This window comes from Vairimorpha ceranae (assembly GCF_000988165.1).
Source record: "Vairimorpha ceranae strain PA08 1199 chromosome Unknown NODE_43, whole genome shotgun sequence".
Taxonomy (NCBI): Eukaryota; Fungi; Microsporidia; family Nosematidae; genus Vairimorpha; species Vairimorpha ceranae.
In genome coordinates, this window is record NW_020169338.1 from 1 (window position 1) to 18887 (window position 18887).

Here is an 18887-nt window from a genome sequence, read left to right on the forward strand (position 1 = left end):
ATACTTAGTTCTGTAAACACATAATTTAAAGTTGTTTTTAATATTAAGCAACTTCCTCGTTTGTTGCATCTCCACATAATTCTTCCGACTGAAATTTTCTTAAAATTGTAAAAGTAGTTCTCATATGCCAGCTTGGGATTGCTTTTATTACTTTTTATAATATTTTTTTCCAGACTTTCAGCCATTATAAGGGGTAAAAAATTATCGATGAAAATAATCCAAAAATCACCACAGTTTATTTTTGCTTTTTGTTATGTACTTGCACATAACAACCAATCATAATTCTTTGTTACCATTCTGACAAACGAAGTATTATGAAACCAATAATTTTCTTTAGATTAGAAGGAGATTTAAATAATACCCCTTTAAAACATAAATACAAAGAAATTATAAAATGATGGAATCAATAGATACTTTTTATTTAATCGAATATTATTTAAAAAACAACATAGCACCAGCGAGTTCAGGCAGATTGAATTCAATGAGAAAGAATGCTCAGATGGAAGAGCAGGATGCTAACCACCACTACATGAAATTCGAAATCAAGATTCCCGGCTCGAAAATAGCACTAATAAAAAAACTATTAATTATAAAAAATTGCAAAAAGTTAAATATAAAATCATGGATTGAAAATTTCTTAGCTATATCAAAGAGCTTGGAATGAAGTTTTGAGGACCAGAAAATCGTCCTACATGAAGTTGTTCAAGATTCATATCTAAAAGATGGGTTGGACAAAAAGAACACTACTGAAATAATTAAACAGTTAAATATAAGAGCAGGTTACAAGATGGATTCGAGCGAATTCATTCACCGGCTTAAATTTATAAGACAAAAGGATTTTGAAAGCATTCAAGAATTTTATCAAGAAACAAAGATAAATTTTACACAATATGCTAACATCGAAAATGTAACACCTGAAGAACATAACAGAAGATTAAAGGAATACTTTTTTAACAATTTGAGTTTTTACACAAAAAGAAGACTCAAAGACCTAAGAATATTTGAGATAGAGGAAGCGATAACATGTTTAACAAATTAGAAAGGGATCTAATAGACAGAGTCCGATCTCTTGCATGTGTGCAAGAGAAAAGAAATAAAAGTAGAACACAGAATAATAGAAATGGTGTATAAAATGTAAAAGTTCCACACACGATTTCGCCTTTTGTTGGTTCAAGAATAAAAACAACAAAGAAGATATCACAAAAAAGAGACGTGGTAGTGAGGCGAAAAAAAGAGGAATCGCATGTTATGAGAGAGGAAAGAGTAAAAAAATGGATTTTAAATTAAAAATAAACGTTCAATAGAATGAGTTGATGGCTTTAATAGATGCGGGAGCTACTGGAAACTTTATGTCACGAGAAACTGTTAGTGCATTGGGCAGTATGGTTCGAGACGACAAGTCCCTTACTATATCAGTAGTGAACGATCAAAAAATCAAGGTAGACAAATCAACCGAAATAACGTTCAAATTTAAAGATTTAAACAAAGAACATCATATGAAATATTATGTAATAGATAAATGTTCATACGACGTTATTATAGGAAATGAATTTATAATGAATAGCAATTGCATTTTAAGCTTTATGGAAAATAGTGTCCAAATAGACACAGAAACCTTAGGATTTGACAATTCGTCAATAAATGTCTAGCAGACGAAATTTTAATGGGTCACAGAACTCGACAACGGATGTTATCGAAGATCACGTACAAAACGAGATAGCAGAGCATAAAAGGATAAGCCGGGGGTTTTAAGAAGTAAAAGTACAACCAATTTGCTTTAAACTTACAAATAAATCAAAATCAAATCACAAGAAAACTTATTCGGTACCTCACAAATATAGAGACGGAGCCTGATTAGAAATCGAAAGACTATTGAAAGAAGAAATTATTAAAAAAGATAAAGTGGACATATTTAGCCCCGCCTTTTTAATAGAAAAGAAAAACTGGGATTTTCGATTAGTGATTGATTATAGAGAGGTCGGCGCTACTCCATCTTTCCGTCCCCCCCTCCGAATAACTACGTACAAATTTTTTTAAAGTGAACGTAGTTATTCGGGGGGAGGAGGAAAGATGGGGTAAAGGTAAAAAAGAGTTATTTTTAACCCTTATTATGGATCAGCTAGAAGAAATAATTTTATGTTTTAAATATAGTGAAGAATTTTTTATAAAAAATACCAAGACAATAGAATTTTTTCTAGAAATTAATATCATAAAAAAAGAAATAAATTGTGTGAGATGTGATAACAGAATGTGTATTATGGTGGCTGCCACGTATATAGACGGGCATGAAGATCAAAGCCAAGCCCAAAGAAGGGGTGTTAAATGGTCACCCTTAATATAGAATTTGTAAAAATTCTTAGGGGAATGTATTGCTGGGTATATGATTATACCCTAGCTCAGGCGATTGATTTCTGCGATTGTTCGGAGACTACCTATATTAAAATCAAAGATTTGATTTTGCAAGTAATTTCTGAATAAGAGCCAGAAATGGTTAAAATAGGTGGAGAAGGTATTAGGGTGCAGTTTGACGAAACGGCTATCTGTAATGGGGAGTTAATACCCAACCCATCTAGTACTCTAGACAACAAACTAATGTACAATGGTTATTAGGGGTTGTAGAAGAGGTAAATTGTAGGAACTTTGTTCTAAAGCTTGTTTCTAACAGAAAAGTTTCGACTATACTAGATATGTTCAAAAAACATGTTGTGCCCGGATCTATCATTGTTAACGATGGTTATCCATCTTACCCCGAAGCCGTTGCTAAATTTGGATCTTGCCATGAAGTGGTAAACCACTCTGTTGGGTTTGTTAATGCTCAAGGAGCACATACGAACCAAATTGAAAGCCTGTGGTCCCATCTTAAGCATGCTTATCGAAAATGTGGCAGTATTAATAAAGGGAGAATGAATTTTTTTTTTAATGAATGGAAATAAAGGAAAAAAATATTCAAAATAGCGATAACAAGACGCTAAGGATGGCCTTTTATAAATTGGTAAAATGTTTACAAAACTAATTTTTTTAACCAATATTCTTTTAAATAAATATTTTAATTTTCTGCAATAATGAGGGGAGAGGAAAGATGGAGTAGCGCCAGTCGGCGCGACCTCTCCACAAATTTGGCCAACGTCAAGAAACATAAAACAAAGGTTATTAAAATATTATTAATAATTTTTATAGAAATAATTCTTCAAAATATCAATATATACTTCAGAAGATTCTTCATTGCTTTTACCTAAAGTATACCTTCGCTTAAATGTATACTTACTTAACCAGGCGTCGATATGGTCACGAAAAACGCCATTTTCTTTCCTCATAGTACTTTTCACATGGCCAAAAAACCCTTCTATGTTATTTGTATAGATGCCATCTTCTAACCCAAAACCTTCAGAATGATTAACTATTTTGTGCCTAAAATTTAAATTTTTTGCAACAGACGGATATGAAGGGAGTCCGTCGGTAAATAGAATGCTATCATTTTTGATATTAGGCATCGTGGCCGCGATTAATGATCCTATAGTACGAACAGTAACTCTACGAAGAAAGAAATTTCTCTTTTTTGTTCGGTCTATTCCACCTAATATCCAAATTGTATCCCTAGTATCACCGGCGCCTGTAAGATTTCTAATAATTCCAAAACGTGAAAAAACGCTTTCATCAACTTCAAAAATTATCCCACATCCTTCCAACACAACGGGCCCTTTTCAAGGTAGTCTTTGTAACAAACTGGAAGTAAAGACTTATACTTTGCAATAGTAGCGTTAGATATTTTAAAAAATATCGTCGACTGAAAGTAATTTCAGTCACATATTAAGCAATACAATAGTCTTGCTACTTTTGTTAAGGGCAGAGTAGAATGAAACAAAGGAAGGCGTTTTTGGCATCCTTTCTTTGTGCATCTATAACCTATACTTCTGCCGCTTGCAGAAATTGGCAACAACCTAGACAAATTGCCACATCTTAAACAGGAAATAGAGGAGCTTATAATATTATTGCATATAAGAAAGTTTTTTAGCACATCCAAATATTGAAAAATTTTATGTTCTATTGTAATATCCATGAGGGATTATTTTTAGAAATTTTTAAATCTTTTGCCCTTCTAAAATAAACCTTTAATATTTTTTTCAAATAATTTTGATGGTTATTTGGTTTAATAAGCCTTTGTTGTTAAATTGTTGGTGTTTAAGATAACATGTTTGTTGATTAAATTTCTTCGTAAATGTTATTATATAAAACTTAGTTTCAAACCAGTCTATAGTAACCAAAAAACCACTATTACAACGTTGTGATCTTTAACAAAATAAGACTTAAAGAAGCGAATAACTTCAAACACCTCCTTTCACTAAAACCCGGCTTTAATGTCTTTGTAGTTTGAACGATCATTTCTACCAGTTATTAGAACGACCGTAACCACACCAGATTCAATTCCGATAATTTTTTCAGCTATATTATAATCCGGGCTCAACCTATGTTTAAAAATAGAACTATCTTTAAAACAAACAAGATCGCCAATTTTTAACTTTATTTTGCATTTTGGGCAAAGAAATCTCTGTATTTATTTATATGTTTACGATCTAACGAACGAGCATTGACCTCCGATGGAGAACATTTCAAAGTCCAATTAGAACTTAACATGTATGCCTTCGTTGCCGCACCAATACAGCCATAACAATCCTTGCGCCCGAATTCTAAAACTTTCTTAAGCTTTTCTAGATATGTTCTGTTTAATCTTTCAACTAGCCCAGTCATTGTGGGAAAATAAGGTGCCTTAAATTTCCAATCTATGCCCAACCTCCTTGCTATTTCCATCATTTTCTAATTCTGAAATTCTTTTCCATTGTCAGAAAGAATTTTGGTTGGTTTTCCTAATGCTTTTATTCCTTCTAAAAGCCAATTTATAACTTCTGACGCTTTTTTATACCTAACTGCACCAATATGTACTTTTTGGACAATGATCTATTATGTGACTAAATTTTTGTAACTTTTGAACTTGTCCGGCAGTGGACCAACAAAATCTAACACCCACAATTCGTTTACTTTCTTAATAGGAATTGGAACTACTTGACTCTTAAAATGGCTTCTTGAAAACCTTTGACAGATGATGCATCACTTTATGACATCCATGAATTCTTCCTTTTACCACTTACTTTTTTGTTTTTCTCCTAAATATTGGGTCGCACGCCAAGACCTACCACCAGAATCTATATGTGCCTTTGTAATATCTCTAGCCACTTCCTAAGCGACAAAAAGCACTTCTAGATTCCCTTCGCCAAAACCTCCGCTTTAAAAATCGCTTGAATTATTTTTCCCTGGTAAGTACTCGATCTGCACATCAAACTCCTGCAATAGCAATGACCATCTAGCTAGACGCCCTTTTATGTTACAAGTTGTAAAAAGATATTTAATTGCGCTGTGATCTGTTCTAAGATTAATTCTATTTCTTACAAATAGCTTCGGATGTGTTGAGCCGCCTTTATAACTGTTAAAAGTTCTTTTTCCGTGATACAGTAATTCTGCTTTGCCTTGTTGTAAACTTCTGAAAAGTAACTTATTATTTTCTTTTCTTTCCCTTGCATTTGTGAGAGAATAGCTCCAACTCTCAAATCACTGGCATCTGTAGTCAATATAAAAGGGCCGTGCAGACCTGGTAAGGATAAAGCTTTAACATCGGAGACTAACTTTTTTTTCCAATCGGTGAAATGTATGTTTCACTTTTACTTAAGATCTTAAAATTTGTTTCCACGTTCTTCTTAATTAGCCCTACAAATACTTTGTTTCCCATTAAACTCCTTTTAGAAACCCGCTACATTAATTGACCATTCCTAAAAATGCTTTCAAATTCCTTATTAGTAGGCGGCGGCTTTGGCTCCAAAATAGCTTTAACTCTATTCGGATCTATATCAATACCATCTAAATTAATTAGATGGTTCGAAATGCTAATTTTTGATTTATTAAATTCATATTTTTCTTTATTTAATATCAATTTTGCCTCCTTTAGCCTACTCAATACCATTTTTACATGTTTTTTATGTTCCTCAGCATTCTTGCTATATATTATAATATCGTCCATATAAACCAATACAAAATCCCTACGAATTCTCGGAATATTCTATTCATGGTGCGCTGAACGTTGCCGGCGCATTTACTAGTTCAAACACCCCTTCCCGGCATCCAAACGCCGTCTTTTCAATATCTTCCTCGTGCATATTTATCTGGTGAAAGTCGGACAGGGTATTCAGCTTTGTAAAAATTTTTGAGCCAGCCAAGGCATCAAGAGTTTCATCCACTCTTGGCATTGGATAAATATCCTTTACCGTAATATCTTTTAATCCTTTGTAGTCTATACAAAGCCTATGGCTACTATTTTTCTTCTTTACCAAAATGATTAGACCCTGCCATGCACTGTGAGATTCTCTAATGATTCCTTCCTCTATATAATGTTTGATTATTTTTGAAGCTTTCTTTTCCAATTCATTACCTAGGCTATACATAAAACTTACTATATGGGTAGTAGATTAGTTATATAACAATGCGCTACAAGTACTTTCTTTTCAGCTTTGTCTTTTCCAATTTTTATTATTGCCGTCTTTTTTTCCGACCTCAATTTTAACGTATTCATTTTCACAAAACCCGCGCCCTAAAATAATTGGCGTTTTTATTATCTCTGTAACCACAAATGATTCCTTTATAGTTTTGTCATTCACTACAAATTCGATAACAGCTGTACCTAGGTTTTTAGTCGAGATACATTTGCTGAATATAGCTTGTATCTACACCCCTTACTTCCTCCTTCTGCTAAGTCTTTATCGACAATATTTACGTCGGCGCCGGTGTCAATAAGTCCATTAATTAACCTCCCTTGATAATGATCCTTATTTTTAAACTATTTCCTCTATTAATGGATAAAGACGTAAGATAAACAAAATTGTTTTTATTAAATTTTTCGGCATCTTCCTGGATTATTTGCTGAGTTTATTTCTTGTTCTGGTTCTTTAACTAAATGCAATCTCTTAAAATATGTCCCGTCTTTCCACAATGTCAACATCCGAATGATTTTTTAACTTGACATACTTTCATTGGATAGTAGATGTGTATTCGTTGCCACCCAGGGTGTAATCGAACCCTTTACAAGCATTGTAATTTTTTTCCCAGGCAATCTGTCATACATTTTTCATCATCAAAGAACTTGCGTTATTTATTGGAAGCCCATTCAAAACAAACATAATAAGAGCATTTTTTGGCATATCACAATTATTAGCAAGTCTTTTTATAGCATCTAGATATGCTAAAAACGATCCTCCGGCATATTTAGTCTCTGCCAGTGCTTTAAGGTGCATAATTTTAGATTTACTCTGTTAAATATTTTTAAAAACTCATAACAAAGCTCTTCAAAACAGACATTTTACGGTATTGTATCAGCCCATACGGAGGCCAAACCACTCAAATAGTCCCCGAAAAAAAACCTTTTCTTCTTCCCCGCAACTATTGATTATTGCACACCCCTGCACATAAGCCATATATGCATCTGGATTATCATCCCTGTTATTTCTAAATATTTTCTTGTTTTGAGTTGTAGCCAAACTGTTGACGTTTAAAGATAACATGTTTATTGATTCAATTTCTTCTTAAATGTTATTATCTAAAACTGGATAATGCACCTCAAACCTACAATTTTTTTGACTACCCTTGTTTGTAAATTTTTTATCCCTTATTTTTAAAATGCTGCACACAGAAGAAGAACTAGAAAATATTTTGAATAACTTTAAAGAAAGAATATTAGTAAAAAATTGTCTCGAATGTGGGGAAAATTTTTTTTTTATACCGATGTAAGAGTTGTTTGTTGCAACAAAATAAAAAAACATAGATATTCGATTTATAAGAATACATGGTTTTATCATAGGAAAGTTTCAATAATTACAATTTTAAAAATTATTGATTTATTTTTAAATAACGTGCCATATAAACTTATTACAAATATAAGTGGGTTGTCAAGAAACTGGGTAACAGATATAATTTACATGTTTAATTATAGTTCCATACTGGACTATTATCTTAACACTTTTAAATTGGGAGGAACATGCAATATATTGAGATAGATGAGAGCAAGTTTGGAAGAAGAAAATATAACAGAGGGCATCACGTTGGAAGAGTATGGGTCTTTGGTGGTGTAGAAAGAAGAACTAAGAAGATTTTTCTCATACCTGTTGAAAAAAGAAACAAAGAAACATTAGAAAATATTCTGAAGGCCCAAATAAATCTTTATAGTATTATTTATTCTGATTGCTGGAAAGCATACAACGATCTAAAAAATATTTTTTTTTGCTCATAAAACTGTTAATCATAGAAAAGAATTTATGAACAGGAAAGAAAACGTACATACTAACACCATTAAAAGTACGTGGAATGCTATAAAAAGAAACATCCCATTTAGAAACAGAACAAAAAAGCTTGTTACCATTTATCTACTTAGATTTATGCTATGTCGAAATAATGAAAATAGTGAGGTAAGTGAATTGTTGTACTGCTCTCTATCTTATAAATATTAAAAAATATATTTTTGAATCTTTTACTCTCTAGTACTTGTGTCTTTAAGTAACTACATTTGATATATTTGTAAACAACCAATTAATTAAAAAAATATTGAAGAAGAACCAGAAAAAAAATTTAAATAAAAAAAATCATTTTATTTTAATTTTTTTTCTAGTTCTTCTTATGTGTGCAGCATTTTAAAAATAAGGGATAAAAAATTTAAAAACGAGGGTAGTCAAAAAAATTGCAAATTTGAGGTGCTTTAACCTTTATATTTTTAAGCTTTGGAATAAATTAACAAATACATTAAACACAAAGGATTATTTGTTACTTTTATTGCAAGTTTCAAATAATAATCAAACCATCTATGTGGTAATTATACCATACTTACGTAAATTATATGGTTTGTCTCGACCTGCATGACTATTACCGACATGGATCAATTTGATTAAATTTCTTTTAAATCCCTCCTATTCTAAAGTAAAAAATTTTATACATCAATCATTACCGAACTTAAATTCTGACGTTTTCTACGGTATGATTTTTTTTGCCTTTTTTCTAACACTTTTTTTTGTTCTCGAGTTTAAAATCTAGTAGAAAATGTGTTGTTAATAATAACTAAATAACTTCTTCTCTTTCAAAGGCATGCAAATCTATTCTTACAATAGAGAGTAAATTAAACATTATCTGAAAGATAAATAGTTTAAATAAAATAACAAGTTAAGCTCATTTTAAAATGATTATCAATTTTATGTATACATTATAACTGTTTCTATGTCAAAGATTAACTTTACAACGTGATATAAATATGGCAGCGACAATAGTATCGTAAACATTATCTTTAAAAACAATGTTCCTGCTGATATGACATTTTTCATTAATTATTCAATTTTTGGTTTTATCTTATGTATAAATACAAAGTAATTTTTACAACAAATTTTATTAAAATAAAGAAAAAATTATTGTCCCACTTTAAGTAGAAAATAAATTAATTCATGTTATATCAAACAATATTAAATGTAATTTAGTATAAATTAAATCCAGTATAAATAAAAATTTGTTTATTTTTTGTTAAAAATCTCGAAGCAAAGTGTATAAATTATAACATTGGTTGTTTCGTATGGTAACATAAAAATATTTTGTAGATCTAATATATCATTCTTAACAGTTATTTCTTTTCCTAAATAATATTTTGTAAACCATTTAACCTTTTCATTAAAATCCATTACTAAATTTACTTCTCTTAGATGTTCAAGAACCTGGTGTTTTATACGTAAACTTATTTTTTTGATAAAGCCTTTTAACCTTTTAAAATCTTTTGTATTGTAATATTTTAATATTGCATTGATATATAAGTCAGAAAAAGAAGTATTTTGGATCATTAAGGGTTGTTTAATATTAAATATATTTTCTATAAAACATTGTAAAATAATAGCATATTAAAATTAAAATATACAACAGTAAGTATTTTTTTAATTTTTAGAAAAGTTAATACTTGATTATTAGCGTTTATGAAGCACAACAATAAAATCATTCCTGAGACCGTTTTAGAATGTAAAACCGGCTGGTCTCACTCTGAAACGAAATTTTGCATATTTACATAAATATGCGAAAAGCGAGAAGGGGATGAAAAATAAATAAATAAATAAACGTTATTCAGTAAATCAACCTGTTGAACACAACATTTGATGTTTAGTTTGGACCTATTGTTATATGTTTAAATTTTTTGATTGATCGAATCCATAGGCAATATGTAAAAGATTTTAGTTGATATTGAAATTTTAACATAAAATTATTTTAAATGTAACGATAAATAAAATTATGTAAACAAAGAAATTGGCTTTTTTGTTGCAAAAATTAGGGACATAGACAAAAATATACAATAGGTATTAAAACAGAGTAAATATTTAATTAATAATAGGAGTTTTACATTGTGTCCAAGAATGTAACAATTATACAATAAAATTTATTGGTTAAAATGGTGAATTTGTGTATTTTTTGATATAATTTTAAATTATAACCCCAACTTTTTAATATATTAACACAAATACAAAATAGTAAAGCAATGTTTGCTTATTAAAAAGTAAAAAAACAGTAAATTTGACAAATGAAAGAAATAAATTTTACAGACAATTTAAATATTACTCTTTTTTATTTTTATTTTAAAGAAATTTTAACCAGTCTTAATGTTCTACATCTATAAAGAACTGTCAGTTTTACAGAATTCCAGTTTCCTTCAATAATATTTGTGTGAGTTCTTGCCTGCATATCAACAGAATTAACAGAATGATTTACTGTCTTATGTAAATAAAATGTTAAGAAAAATTAGAATAACCTTTTACAGCAGTCAGTGAAGTTGTAGAAGCATTACAATATATTTGGTACAAAAGGTTGTTGAAGTTTCTTTATTTTTCTTACCCACGGGTTGTAAAAAACGTGTCTGTCGGCTCTACTCACCGCACCAACAATCCACACACCCACCACAGGGTATCCTTCATTTAACTTTTTTTTTCCAAGTCTACTTCTACAATAGAATTATTATTTTTAAAAGCATTTAGGTTTCTTATTTTTTAATGTCCAATTAAAAGTTTATTTAAAAAAATTTGATATTTTTTCTATATTAAATATATTGGCACATACATAATTAAGCCACAAATCAAGAATTTTAATTATTGTTTTCAAAAATTGAGCTTTCATAGAAGTAAAATCTTCTTTTATAAGCAAAAAAGTACAAACTGGTTTATTTTTTTGCTTATATGGTAATATAAAATAACCACATTTTATACAATTTTTATTTTTGTATATGCTTTCTGTAAGTTCTTCCAAATTTTTCTATTCTTTTAATTTTATAATTTTTAAAGTTAAAATTTAAAATGTTTGATTATATAAAAAATACTTAAAATCGGCATTTTCTCCAAATTTATTTAAATTTAATTTTTTCTTTGTTCTGCAGTAACTAGCATGTTTATGAAAACAGAATAAAAGTGGTATCTTAAAAGGTGTAGTAATGCTAACATAAAAATATCTCTAAATTTAAATACGCATCCATTATCTTATTTCTATTCATAAATCAACAGCTTACACCTTCTCTTTCAAATCTTGAATTTCTTACTTTAAATTTAAGTATCGATAATAAGGCGTTATTTCTCTTTTGTTTCAATCTACTAAAATAATATTATTAGAAAATTAAAATTTTTGGTATAATATCTTAAGTTGATGTTAATTATAAAAATATAATTATTTTCTTTACTATTAGTTCCACTATTGTTTCTTAAAAATTAAACGTATAGTCAAAGACAATTTATATTTAGTAATTATTTTTTTGTATATAAAAATGCATTAACATATTTGACGTATTTAACAGGGAATGTTCCATTCTGAAAATGATATTACTAAAATGTTTTTAAAAATAGGCTCTTGATGGCCTTGTCTACTATAATTAAGTGATTTATTTCTCTTATTGTGATTTTCGTTAGTATAGTTCATACAGGTTGCTTCTCCTTTCGTGAAGGGTAAAACTTATTTAAATATAAAGACAATTTTAGAAAATTTCACAATATCAACTTATCAAATTAATAATCTAAAATTGTATTTTCAATTTAATAAAATAAATCGTAAAATTTTTAACAAATATTTAATTGAATGTCGAAACCAGTGATTATTTTTAAATAAATATTTCAACTTTCGTATTTACATTTTTTTTATTTAAAACATTGATAATTGATTTTTAAAATTTATACTATTGTAATAAATAATACTAGTATTGTACATAGAATTAATGTATGATCTTATGATTGATTTAATATGTAACTGTAGTAAATTCCACAGGCAATCTCTCCGTGCTAGAAAATACTCTAAAATGTTTGCGTAAGGTTAAGTATTAATATTAAAATTGTTTTTGATTGAATTAAGTTTATTATAATTATTCTTACTTTTCTGATAGCCCTAATTTTAATTTTATCTTGTTTTTCTTTTAAAATTTTTATTTATAGAAAAAATTTTTTTAAAAATTCAATCACATTTTTGATTGGCCAAAAATAAAAAATTTATGTGGTCTTAATACCACAGTAACTACTATTCAAATATTTATAAAAAATACATGCTATTATAACACTAACAAATATATTATTGCAATTATTTAAATTTTATATAAAAAATAAGTTAAAATTATAGATAAATAGTATTTTGCTATTTCAGTTGTAAAATAATTTTACTTTTCTTTATTTGATTTTTAAACCCTTATGGAGTCACAAAATCTGTCATTTTCAAGTTTAAAAAAGTCTGATAAAAGAGTTATAGTTGGAGTAGATGAAGCTGGTAGAGGACCTGTTATCGGATATATGGTTTATTGTGTTATGGTTTTTGAAGTTGACAATGTTCCTAAAAATTTAAAAGATTCTAAAATGTTAACTGAAAAAATGAGAAATGATATCTTCGTCACCCTTAAAGATTATAATTATGCGTACACCGCCCTTCATCCCTCTTACATTACCACGAAAATGTTATCTAACGTAAATCTAAACGATATATCGTGGAATACAGTATTAAATCTTTTAAAACTTGTATGTAATGCATATACTAATATTGAAGGAATATTTATAGATGCGATTGGTACCTGTGATAAATTAAAAAAATTTTTAGAATTAAATATAAAGCATAAATGTACTGTCGAGTCTAAGGCAGATAGTAAATATCCTGTTGTGTCGGGTGCCAGTATAGTTGCAAAAGTTACAAGAGATGATTTGCTAAGTAAATTTAATATTAGTTTTGGTTCGGGATATCCAAGTGATCCTGTTACAAAAAAGTGGCTGACAAAAGAAGTTAATTATATTTTTGGCTGGGGAAAATCTGTACGATACACTTGGAATACGGCAAAGAATATTTTAGGTTACAATAAATCGAAGAAGTTTACAGGGAGGCTAAGTGGATTCTATGTACACGCTTACTAAAGTAAAAGAAAGAATTTTTTTGTTAAAGTTAAATGAGGCATTAATTTAAAATAAAAAAATTCAGATCTTAAATTATAACTTAAAAAAGAACATGAATTTGTTAGAAGGCCGTTTGCTTTTTTTACTTAATCTTGTTTTGTAAACGGTTTTGTCTTCACTCATATTTTAGTCATAGTTAAACGCTAAAAACACAACATTGAATTTATTAAGGTCATATCAAAAAGAATCGAATATTTTTGCTTGTATTAGTTTATACATAAAATTAAACATTTTTTTAATAAAATACATCAGTTAATAATGATTAGTTGACAGGTTTTATTTATATCTTTTTTTGCAGGTGTTTAAATAAATTAAAATAACTGTACTCTTAAAAATGATCAATTTATTTGAGTATAGGTAATTATTGTGATTTCTCACTTTTTTATGATTAAAACAAATTAAATTTTTTTTCAATAAACTAATGGCAAAATATTTATTTTATTGTTTAAAATCTTCACTGATTCTTAATAACTGATTATACTTTGAAACTCTTTCACCTCTACATGGAGCTCCTGATTTGATGTAATCGGCACCAATGCCGACAGAAAAATCACTAATAAAATTGTCTTCTGTTTCACCACTTCTATGTGAAACCATTATCTTCATACCGTAACTTCTGGCTAATTTAACTGCCTCAATCGTCTCACTAACAGAACCAATTTGATTAGGCTTCACCAGTAAAACATTGCACAACTCTTTCTCTCCTGCCATTTTTACAAGACTAGGATTTGTAACTGTGAGATCATCACCTACAATATTTAAATTAGAAGGCGCTTCTTTTGAAAATTTTTCCCATCCAGCAATATCATCCTCTGAAAACGGATCTTCTATACTATAAATTTTAGGATACTTTTTAAGTAAATCTAAATAAAAAGTACAAAGTTCATCGGAGGATAAACTTTTCCCATTTAAAATGTACTTATTTTCTTTATAAAAACTATTAGCAGCTATATCTAATGCTATTTTATATTCAATAATATTACAAGCAGTACCGGTTTTTTCAAGAAGCCTAATGACTTCATCCATATCTTTTATCGGCGGTGCAAATCCGCCCTCATCCCCTACACTAGTATATTGACTGCCATATTGTTCAGTAATTGTTCTTTTAAGTTCTTGGTAGAAGACGCTAGCATTCTCAATATCTTTTTCAATATGGCCTGTATCAAAAACAATCATTATTTCTTGAATAGAAAAATTATTTCCAGAATGCACACCTCCATTTAAAATGTTAAAATGGGGAACTGGAATACTTGGTTTACTTTCATAAATTTTACTGATATAATTATATACTTTTAATTTATTTAAAAAAGCTGATAACTTGCAAAAACTTATGGAAAGTGGAAGAATACTATTTACACCCACATTTTGTTTGTTATAAGATCTATCTATTTCTAACATCGCATCGTCTATTTTTTGTGAATCAAGTAAACTAACTTCGGAATTTTTTAAATGCGGGATTATCACATCTCTTATTATGTGATGTACATCATCAATACTTTTACCCTTGTATTTTGTTCTTTTATCAGTTATGACAACACATTCTTTTGATCCGACAGATGCACCAGCTGGACACGATGATCTAAAAAGATGATCGTTGTACAAAATATCCACCTCAGAGGTCGGATTTCCTCTACTGTCTAGTATAGTTCGACTTTTAAACACTAGATCTTTTATTTTCATTTTGTATTAGAAAATTAATTTTATAAATAAATTAAACAACCAATAAAACTAAAATAAATTGTAAACAAATAAAATTAATCTTTTATTTTAAAATTAACGAAATTATTTTGTAATATTATAATGTATAGTCTTATATCATTTATTTTCTTTTAAATGACGAATGCTTATTATTTTTTGTATCCTTTTTACTAAAACCCTTTAATTTTAGGAGAAATTTAAGCTAGTATTTTTTTTTCTTTATAATGTACGTTCCGTCGTTTTCGATTTCAAAAATCTTATTTATTTCTTCTGCCCTCTTAGATTTATTTACTTTTTACATATTACTATATTGGACAGTCATGCCTTCGTATTGTACATATATTTTTACACTGTTAGTATTCGCTGCAAAAATACCCTTGTACAAAGTAATATTTCAAAAATTTAATAGAAACGCGATTTACTGGTCATTCATCGGACTTATAGTAGGATTGGCTTATTCTACCATAACCATATTACTAATGTTTATAAACATAAAATTATACATATTTTTTGTACTCCTTATAATATTCCTGATTGCTAATATCTTATCTATTATATTAAAAATAATATTGATTTTTAATATATTTATTTTAAGAAGTTTCTTAATATTTGATGTTACAATACCATCAAATTTCAGTCTATTGCAGGCACAAGAAAAAATAGGAGCATTTACTAGCGGATTTACATCGGTATAAATTTTTTATATAAAACAATAAAAAATTGAAACTTTGTTTTAGATTTAATTATTATCAATATTTATCTACATTTTTTGACTTAAATGTCTTAAAAACGTGTAATTATACAACTCTAACTTTAGTATTATATTTTGTAACACATGTGAAACAATAAAAACAAATTATAAAAAATACAAAATAAAAAATTTTATGACAAGTTATATGGATTTATTAATAGAAAAAATAAATGAACTACAAGATATTTGCAATGAAACGAATATACAGAATAATATAGAACTACCACAAATAGTGGTTATCGGCAGTCAAAGTTCAGGTAAGTCAAGTGTATTAGAAAATATTATTGGTCGAGATATTTTACCTAGAGGAACAGGAATAGTTACAAAAAGACCTCTTGTTTTACAGTTGATTTACAATCGTTCAGAAGATTATGCAATTTTTAATCATTTACCAAAAAAAAAGTTTTTTAATTTTGAAGAAGTAAAAAATGAAATTTTAAATGAGACACAGCGAATTCTAAAATCAAAAAACGATGTTTCTAATATTCCAATTACCCTTAAATTTTATTCAAGTAAAGTTTTGACACTAACCCTAGTAGATTTGCCAGGTCTTGTAAGAGTACCGACAAATAATCAACCAAAGGATATTTGTTCAAAAATATATGAAATGTGTAAAAAATATGTGTCAAATAAAAATGCCTTAATTTTAGCAGTATCTGCAGCCAATGCAGATATATCGAATTCTGATGCATTGCAACTAGCCAGAGAAGTTGATCCTAGTTATGAAAGAACTATCGGCGTACTTACTAAAATTGATCTAATGGACCAAGGAACAGACGTTATTGATATATTGGCAGGTAGGTTGATTAAATTAAATCTTGGGTTTGTGCCCGTAGTAAACAGAGGACAGTCAGATATAGATAAGAAAAAGGATATTATGACTGCTTTAGTAGATGAAATGTCATTTTTTGAGAATCACCCGGCTTATAAAAAGAATAAGAATTATTGTGGTACAAAATTTTTAGTATCTAAACTTCATACTATTCTTCATGAACACATTAAATACTGTTTACCTGAGTTACAAGAAAATATTAATAGTTCAATACTTGAATTACAGAAAAGTTTAGATGATTTGGGATGCGTAAATTTATCACCAAGAGAACAATTAATGAAAATTATTAATGATGTATCAAAGAAGTTTAATAATACCTTAAAAGGCAACTTTGACTCTAAAAATAATGAACTAATAGGTGGCGCAAGGATTAATTATACATTTAATAGTCATTTTGCAAGTTTTGTAAATCTTATAGATCCTTTAGAAAATTTTAATGATGAAGAAATACGAGCTCTGCTCTACAATTCTAATGGATCATCATCCAATATTTTATTTTCGCACACTGCGTTTGAACAATTAGCCAAATCGTCGATAAAATTATTAAAACCCCACTCCATTAAATTAATAACGATAATTTTTAACGAATTGGTGCGTATAATTAATACAATAGTAGGTTCTAGTGTAGTATCAAGATATCCAGCATTGAATGATATGATATCTACATCACTAATAAAAATGTTTAAAGAGAATGCAGAATCTACTACCAAGCTTGTTGATTCATTTATAGAGTGGAATATTTCTTATATTACGACTAGACATCCTGATTTTTTGAGATGGTCTGATATAATGATGAATAATTACGAAGGACACAATATTGATTTAATGAAAACTGAAAGGATTGATTTTTATAAAGATATGGATAAGAAAGTAACACTTGACTCTATTCCTTCTGTACTAAAACTACACGGAAAAACGTCTTATCAAGAAAGCGTAGAAATAGGAATTATTAAATCAATGGTAGTTTCCTATTTTGATATAATAAAAAAGATAGTAATTGATCAGGTACCTAAAGCTATAATGCACGAGCTTGTAAATAAATCAGAGAATAAAATTCAAGAGCGTTTGTTTCTCGAAATTTACGAAAAACCCAATTTAGACGAAGTGATGTCAGAATCTTCGGAGGTAGTTAATAAAAGGGTAAAGTTAAAAACAACTATTAAGGCACTTAAACAAGCGTATGATTTAATATGTTCGTTATAATAAATTTACTTACTTTTTAAAAGCTGTAACAATTAAATAATTTTTTTTAATTAATATTATTTTATTGATTTTTTTTGAGAATGCCAAATATCTCTTTTATAGTAATTTATATCTAATTTTAGATTATAAATTACATCTTCCAATAGTCTTGCTCTTATTACAGATAAGGAAGCTGTTTGACCTAGGTTTACATGTACTATATGTAAATGTAAATGTTCATAAGTAGGCTTATAATGAAAAAACAATATAACATCTTTATATTCCAATTTAAAATGTTTTAGTTGATCAATAATAACTGAACGTGCTTCTTCTAAAAGAGTAACATCTGAAATGTCTCTTATAGATCTAAGATTAGCATCTTTGAATACTAATAGAAGTTGAATATCATCTGTAGAAAGTTCTGTCCATTTGTAGTTAGGCATAAGTATAAATTTATCATCCTCGTAGTATCTAAATTTTTCTTCTTTTCCAGATAAAATATTTTCAATCCATACAACAGGTTCATTTGTCCTTTTCGCGATGTAATCATCGTACGTTTCCTTACAAAATTCCATTTTTGAAGTGTATTTGACGAAATATTTCTGAGTGGCTGGCCAAATTAAACGAAATTTTAGATCTACCTTAGCTTTTACAGTGTAAGCGTAATAAATATCGTTATGTAGTTTAAGTTCTACATCTTCCTTAATAACGTCTAAAAATTCATCTTGCAGAACCGATTTTTTAGGGAAAATACAAATAGCTGGTTCATTCTTTATTGTTCCTGTATAAACTACATTTTCAGACTCCAAAGTGACAGCATCCACTTTAAACTGTTTTATCATTTTAGGGGTAAAAATTTAAGATTAACAATTAATGTTCAACAACATATCTTAGATTAAATATAAAGCTG

General features: G+C 28.5%; 14 protein-coding genes across 14 annotated transcripts; 6 read left to right on the forward strand and 8 right to left on the reverse strand.

Moving 5' to 3' along the window:
- Nucleotides 1-185, reverse strand: AAJ76_43000185 (hypothetical protein; the record flags this gene model as incomplete). The annotated part of the gene is made up of 1 exon (XM_024475629.1): nucleotides 1-185. A coding segment is annotated over one exon (185 nt), but the record flags the coding sequence as incomplete, so codon positions are not given.
- Nucleotides 186-1313: 1128 nt separating this feature from the next.
- Nucleotides 1314-1649, forward strand: AAJ76_430001314 (hypothetical protein; the record flags this gene model as incomplete). Its single annotated transcript, XM_024475625.1, has 1 exon — nucleotides 1314-1649. One exon carries the CDS (start codon nucleotides 1314-1316, stop codon nucleotides 1647-1649), a length of 336 nt encoding a protein of 111 aa, XP_024330561.1.
- Nucleotides 1650-2110: 461 nt separating this feature from the next.
- On the forward strand, nucleotides 2111-2341 carry AAJ76_430002111 (hypothetical protein; the record flags this gene model as incomplete). The annotated part of the gene is made up of 1 exon (XM_024475632.1): nucleotides 2111-2341. The coding sequence occupies one exon, from the start codon at nucleotides 2111-2113 to the stop codon at nucleotides 2339-2341; it is 231 nt and encodes a 76-aa protein (XP_024330562.1).
- A 340-nt stretch (nucleotides 2342-2681) lies between these two features.
- Nucleotides 2682-3137, reverse strand: AAJ76_430003137 (hypothetical protein; the record flags this gene model as incomplete). Its single annotated transcript, XM_024475637.1, has 1 exon — nucleotides 2682-3137. One exon carries the CDS (start codon nucleotides 3135-3137, stop codon nucleotides 2682-2684), a length of 456 nt encoding a protein of 151 aa, XP_024330563.1.
- Nucleotides 3138-3161: 24 nt separating this feature from the next.
- Nucleotides 3162-3491, reverse strand: AAJ76_430003491 (hypothetical protein; the record flags this gene model as incomplete). The annotated part of the gene is made up of 1 exon (XM_024475639.1): nucleotides 3162-3491. The coding sequence occupies one exon, from the start codon at nucleotides 3489-3491 to the stop codon at nucleotides 3162-3164; it is 330 nt and encodes a 109-aa protein (XP_024330564.1).
- A 305-nt stretch (nucleotides 3492-3796) lies between these two features.
- AAJ76_430004057 (hypothetical protein) lies at nucleotides 3797-4057 on the reverse strand (the record flags this gene model as incomplete). The annotated part of the gene is made up of 1 exon (XM_024475640.1): nucleotides 3797-4057. The coding sequence occupies one exon, from the start codon at nucleotides 4055-4057 to the stop codon at nucleotides 3797-3799; it is 261 nt and encodes an 86-aa protein (XP_024330565.1).
- Nucleotides 4058-4518: 461 nt separating this feature from the next.
- Nucleotides 4519-4809, reverse strand: AAJ76_430004809 (pol polyprotein; the record flags this gene model as incomplete). The annotated part of the gene is made up of 1 exon (XM_024475641.1): nucleotides 4519-4809. The coding sequence occupies one exon, from the start codon at nucleotides 4807-4809 to the stop codon at nucleotides 4519-4521; it is 291 nt and encodes a 96-aa protein (XP_024330566.1).
- A 3265-nt stretch (nucleotides 4810-8074) lies between these two features.
- AAJ76_430008075 (putative transposase-like protein) lies at nucleotides 8075-8326 on the forward strand (the record flags this gene model as incomplete). Its single annotated transcript, XM_024475642.1, has 1 exon — nucleotides 8075-8326. One exon carries the CDS (start codon nucleotides 8075-8077, stop codon nucleotides 8324-8326), a length of 252 nt encoding a protein of 83 aa, XP_024330567.1.
- Nucleotides 8327-9587: 1261 nt separating this feature from the next.
- On the reverse strand, nucleotides 9588-9908 carry AAJ76_430009908 (hypothetical protein; the record flags this gene model as incomplete). Its single annotated transcript, XM_024475643.1, has 1 exon — nucleotides 9588-9908. One exon carries the CDS (start codon nucleotides 9906-9908, stop codon nucleotides 9588-9590), a length of 321 nt encoding a protein of 106 aa, XP_024330568.1.
- A 2859-nt stretch (nucleotides 9909-12767) lies between these two features.
- Nucleotides 12768-13475, forward strand: AAJ76_4300012768 (ribonuclease hii; the record flags this gene model as incomplete). Its single annotated transcript, XM_024475624.1, has 1 exon — nucleotides 12768-13475. One exon carries the CDS (start codon nucleotides 12768-12770, stop codon nucleotides 13473-13475), a length of 708 nt encoding a protein of 235 aa, XP_024330569.1.
- Nucleotides 13476-13952: 477 nt separating this feature from the next.
- Nucleotides 13953-15194, reverse strand: AAJ76_4300015194 (enolase; the record flags this gene model as incomplete). Its single annotated transcript, XM_024475626.1, has 1 exon — nucleotides 13953-15194. The coding sequence occupies one exon, from the start codon at nucleotides 15192-15194 to the stop codon at nucleotides 13953-13955; it is 1242 nt and encodes a 413-aa protein (XP_024330570.1).
- Nucleotides 15195-15436: 242 nt separating this feature from the next.
- AAJ76_4300015437 (hypothetical protein) lies at nucleotides 15437-15907 on the forward strand (the record flags this gene model as incomplete). The annotated part of the gene is made up of 1 exon (XM_024475627.1): nucleotides 15437-15907. One exon carries the CDS (start codon nucleotides 15437-15439, stop codon nucleotides 15905-15907), a length of 471 nt encoding a protein of 156 aa, XP_024330571.1.
- A 189-nt stretch (nucleotides 15908-16096) lies between these two features.
- Nucleotides 16097-17998, forward strand: AAJ76_4300016097 (dynamin-like vacuolar protein sorting protein; the record flags this gene model as incomplete). Its single annotated transcript, XM_024475628.1, has 1 exon — nucleotides 16097-17998. One exon carries the CDS (start codon nucleotides 16097-16099, stop codon nucleotides 17996-17998), a length of 1902 nt encoding a protein of 633 aa, XP_024330572.1.
- Nucleotides 17999-18054: 56 nt separating this feature from the next.
- AAJ76_4300018819 (m7 diphosphatase-like protein) lies at nucleotides 18055-18819 on the reverse strand (the record flags this gene model as incomplete). The annotated part of the gene is made up of 1 exon (XM_024475630.1): nucleotides 18055-18819. The coding sequence occupies one exon, from the start codon at nucleotides 18817-18819 to the stop codon at nucleotides 18055-18057; it is 765 nt and encodes a 254-aa protein (XP_024330573.1).
- Nucleotides 18820-18887: the final 68 nt, after the last annotated feature.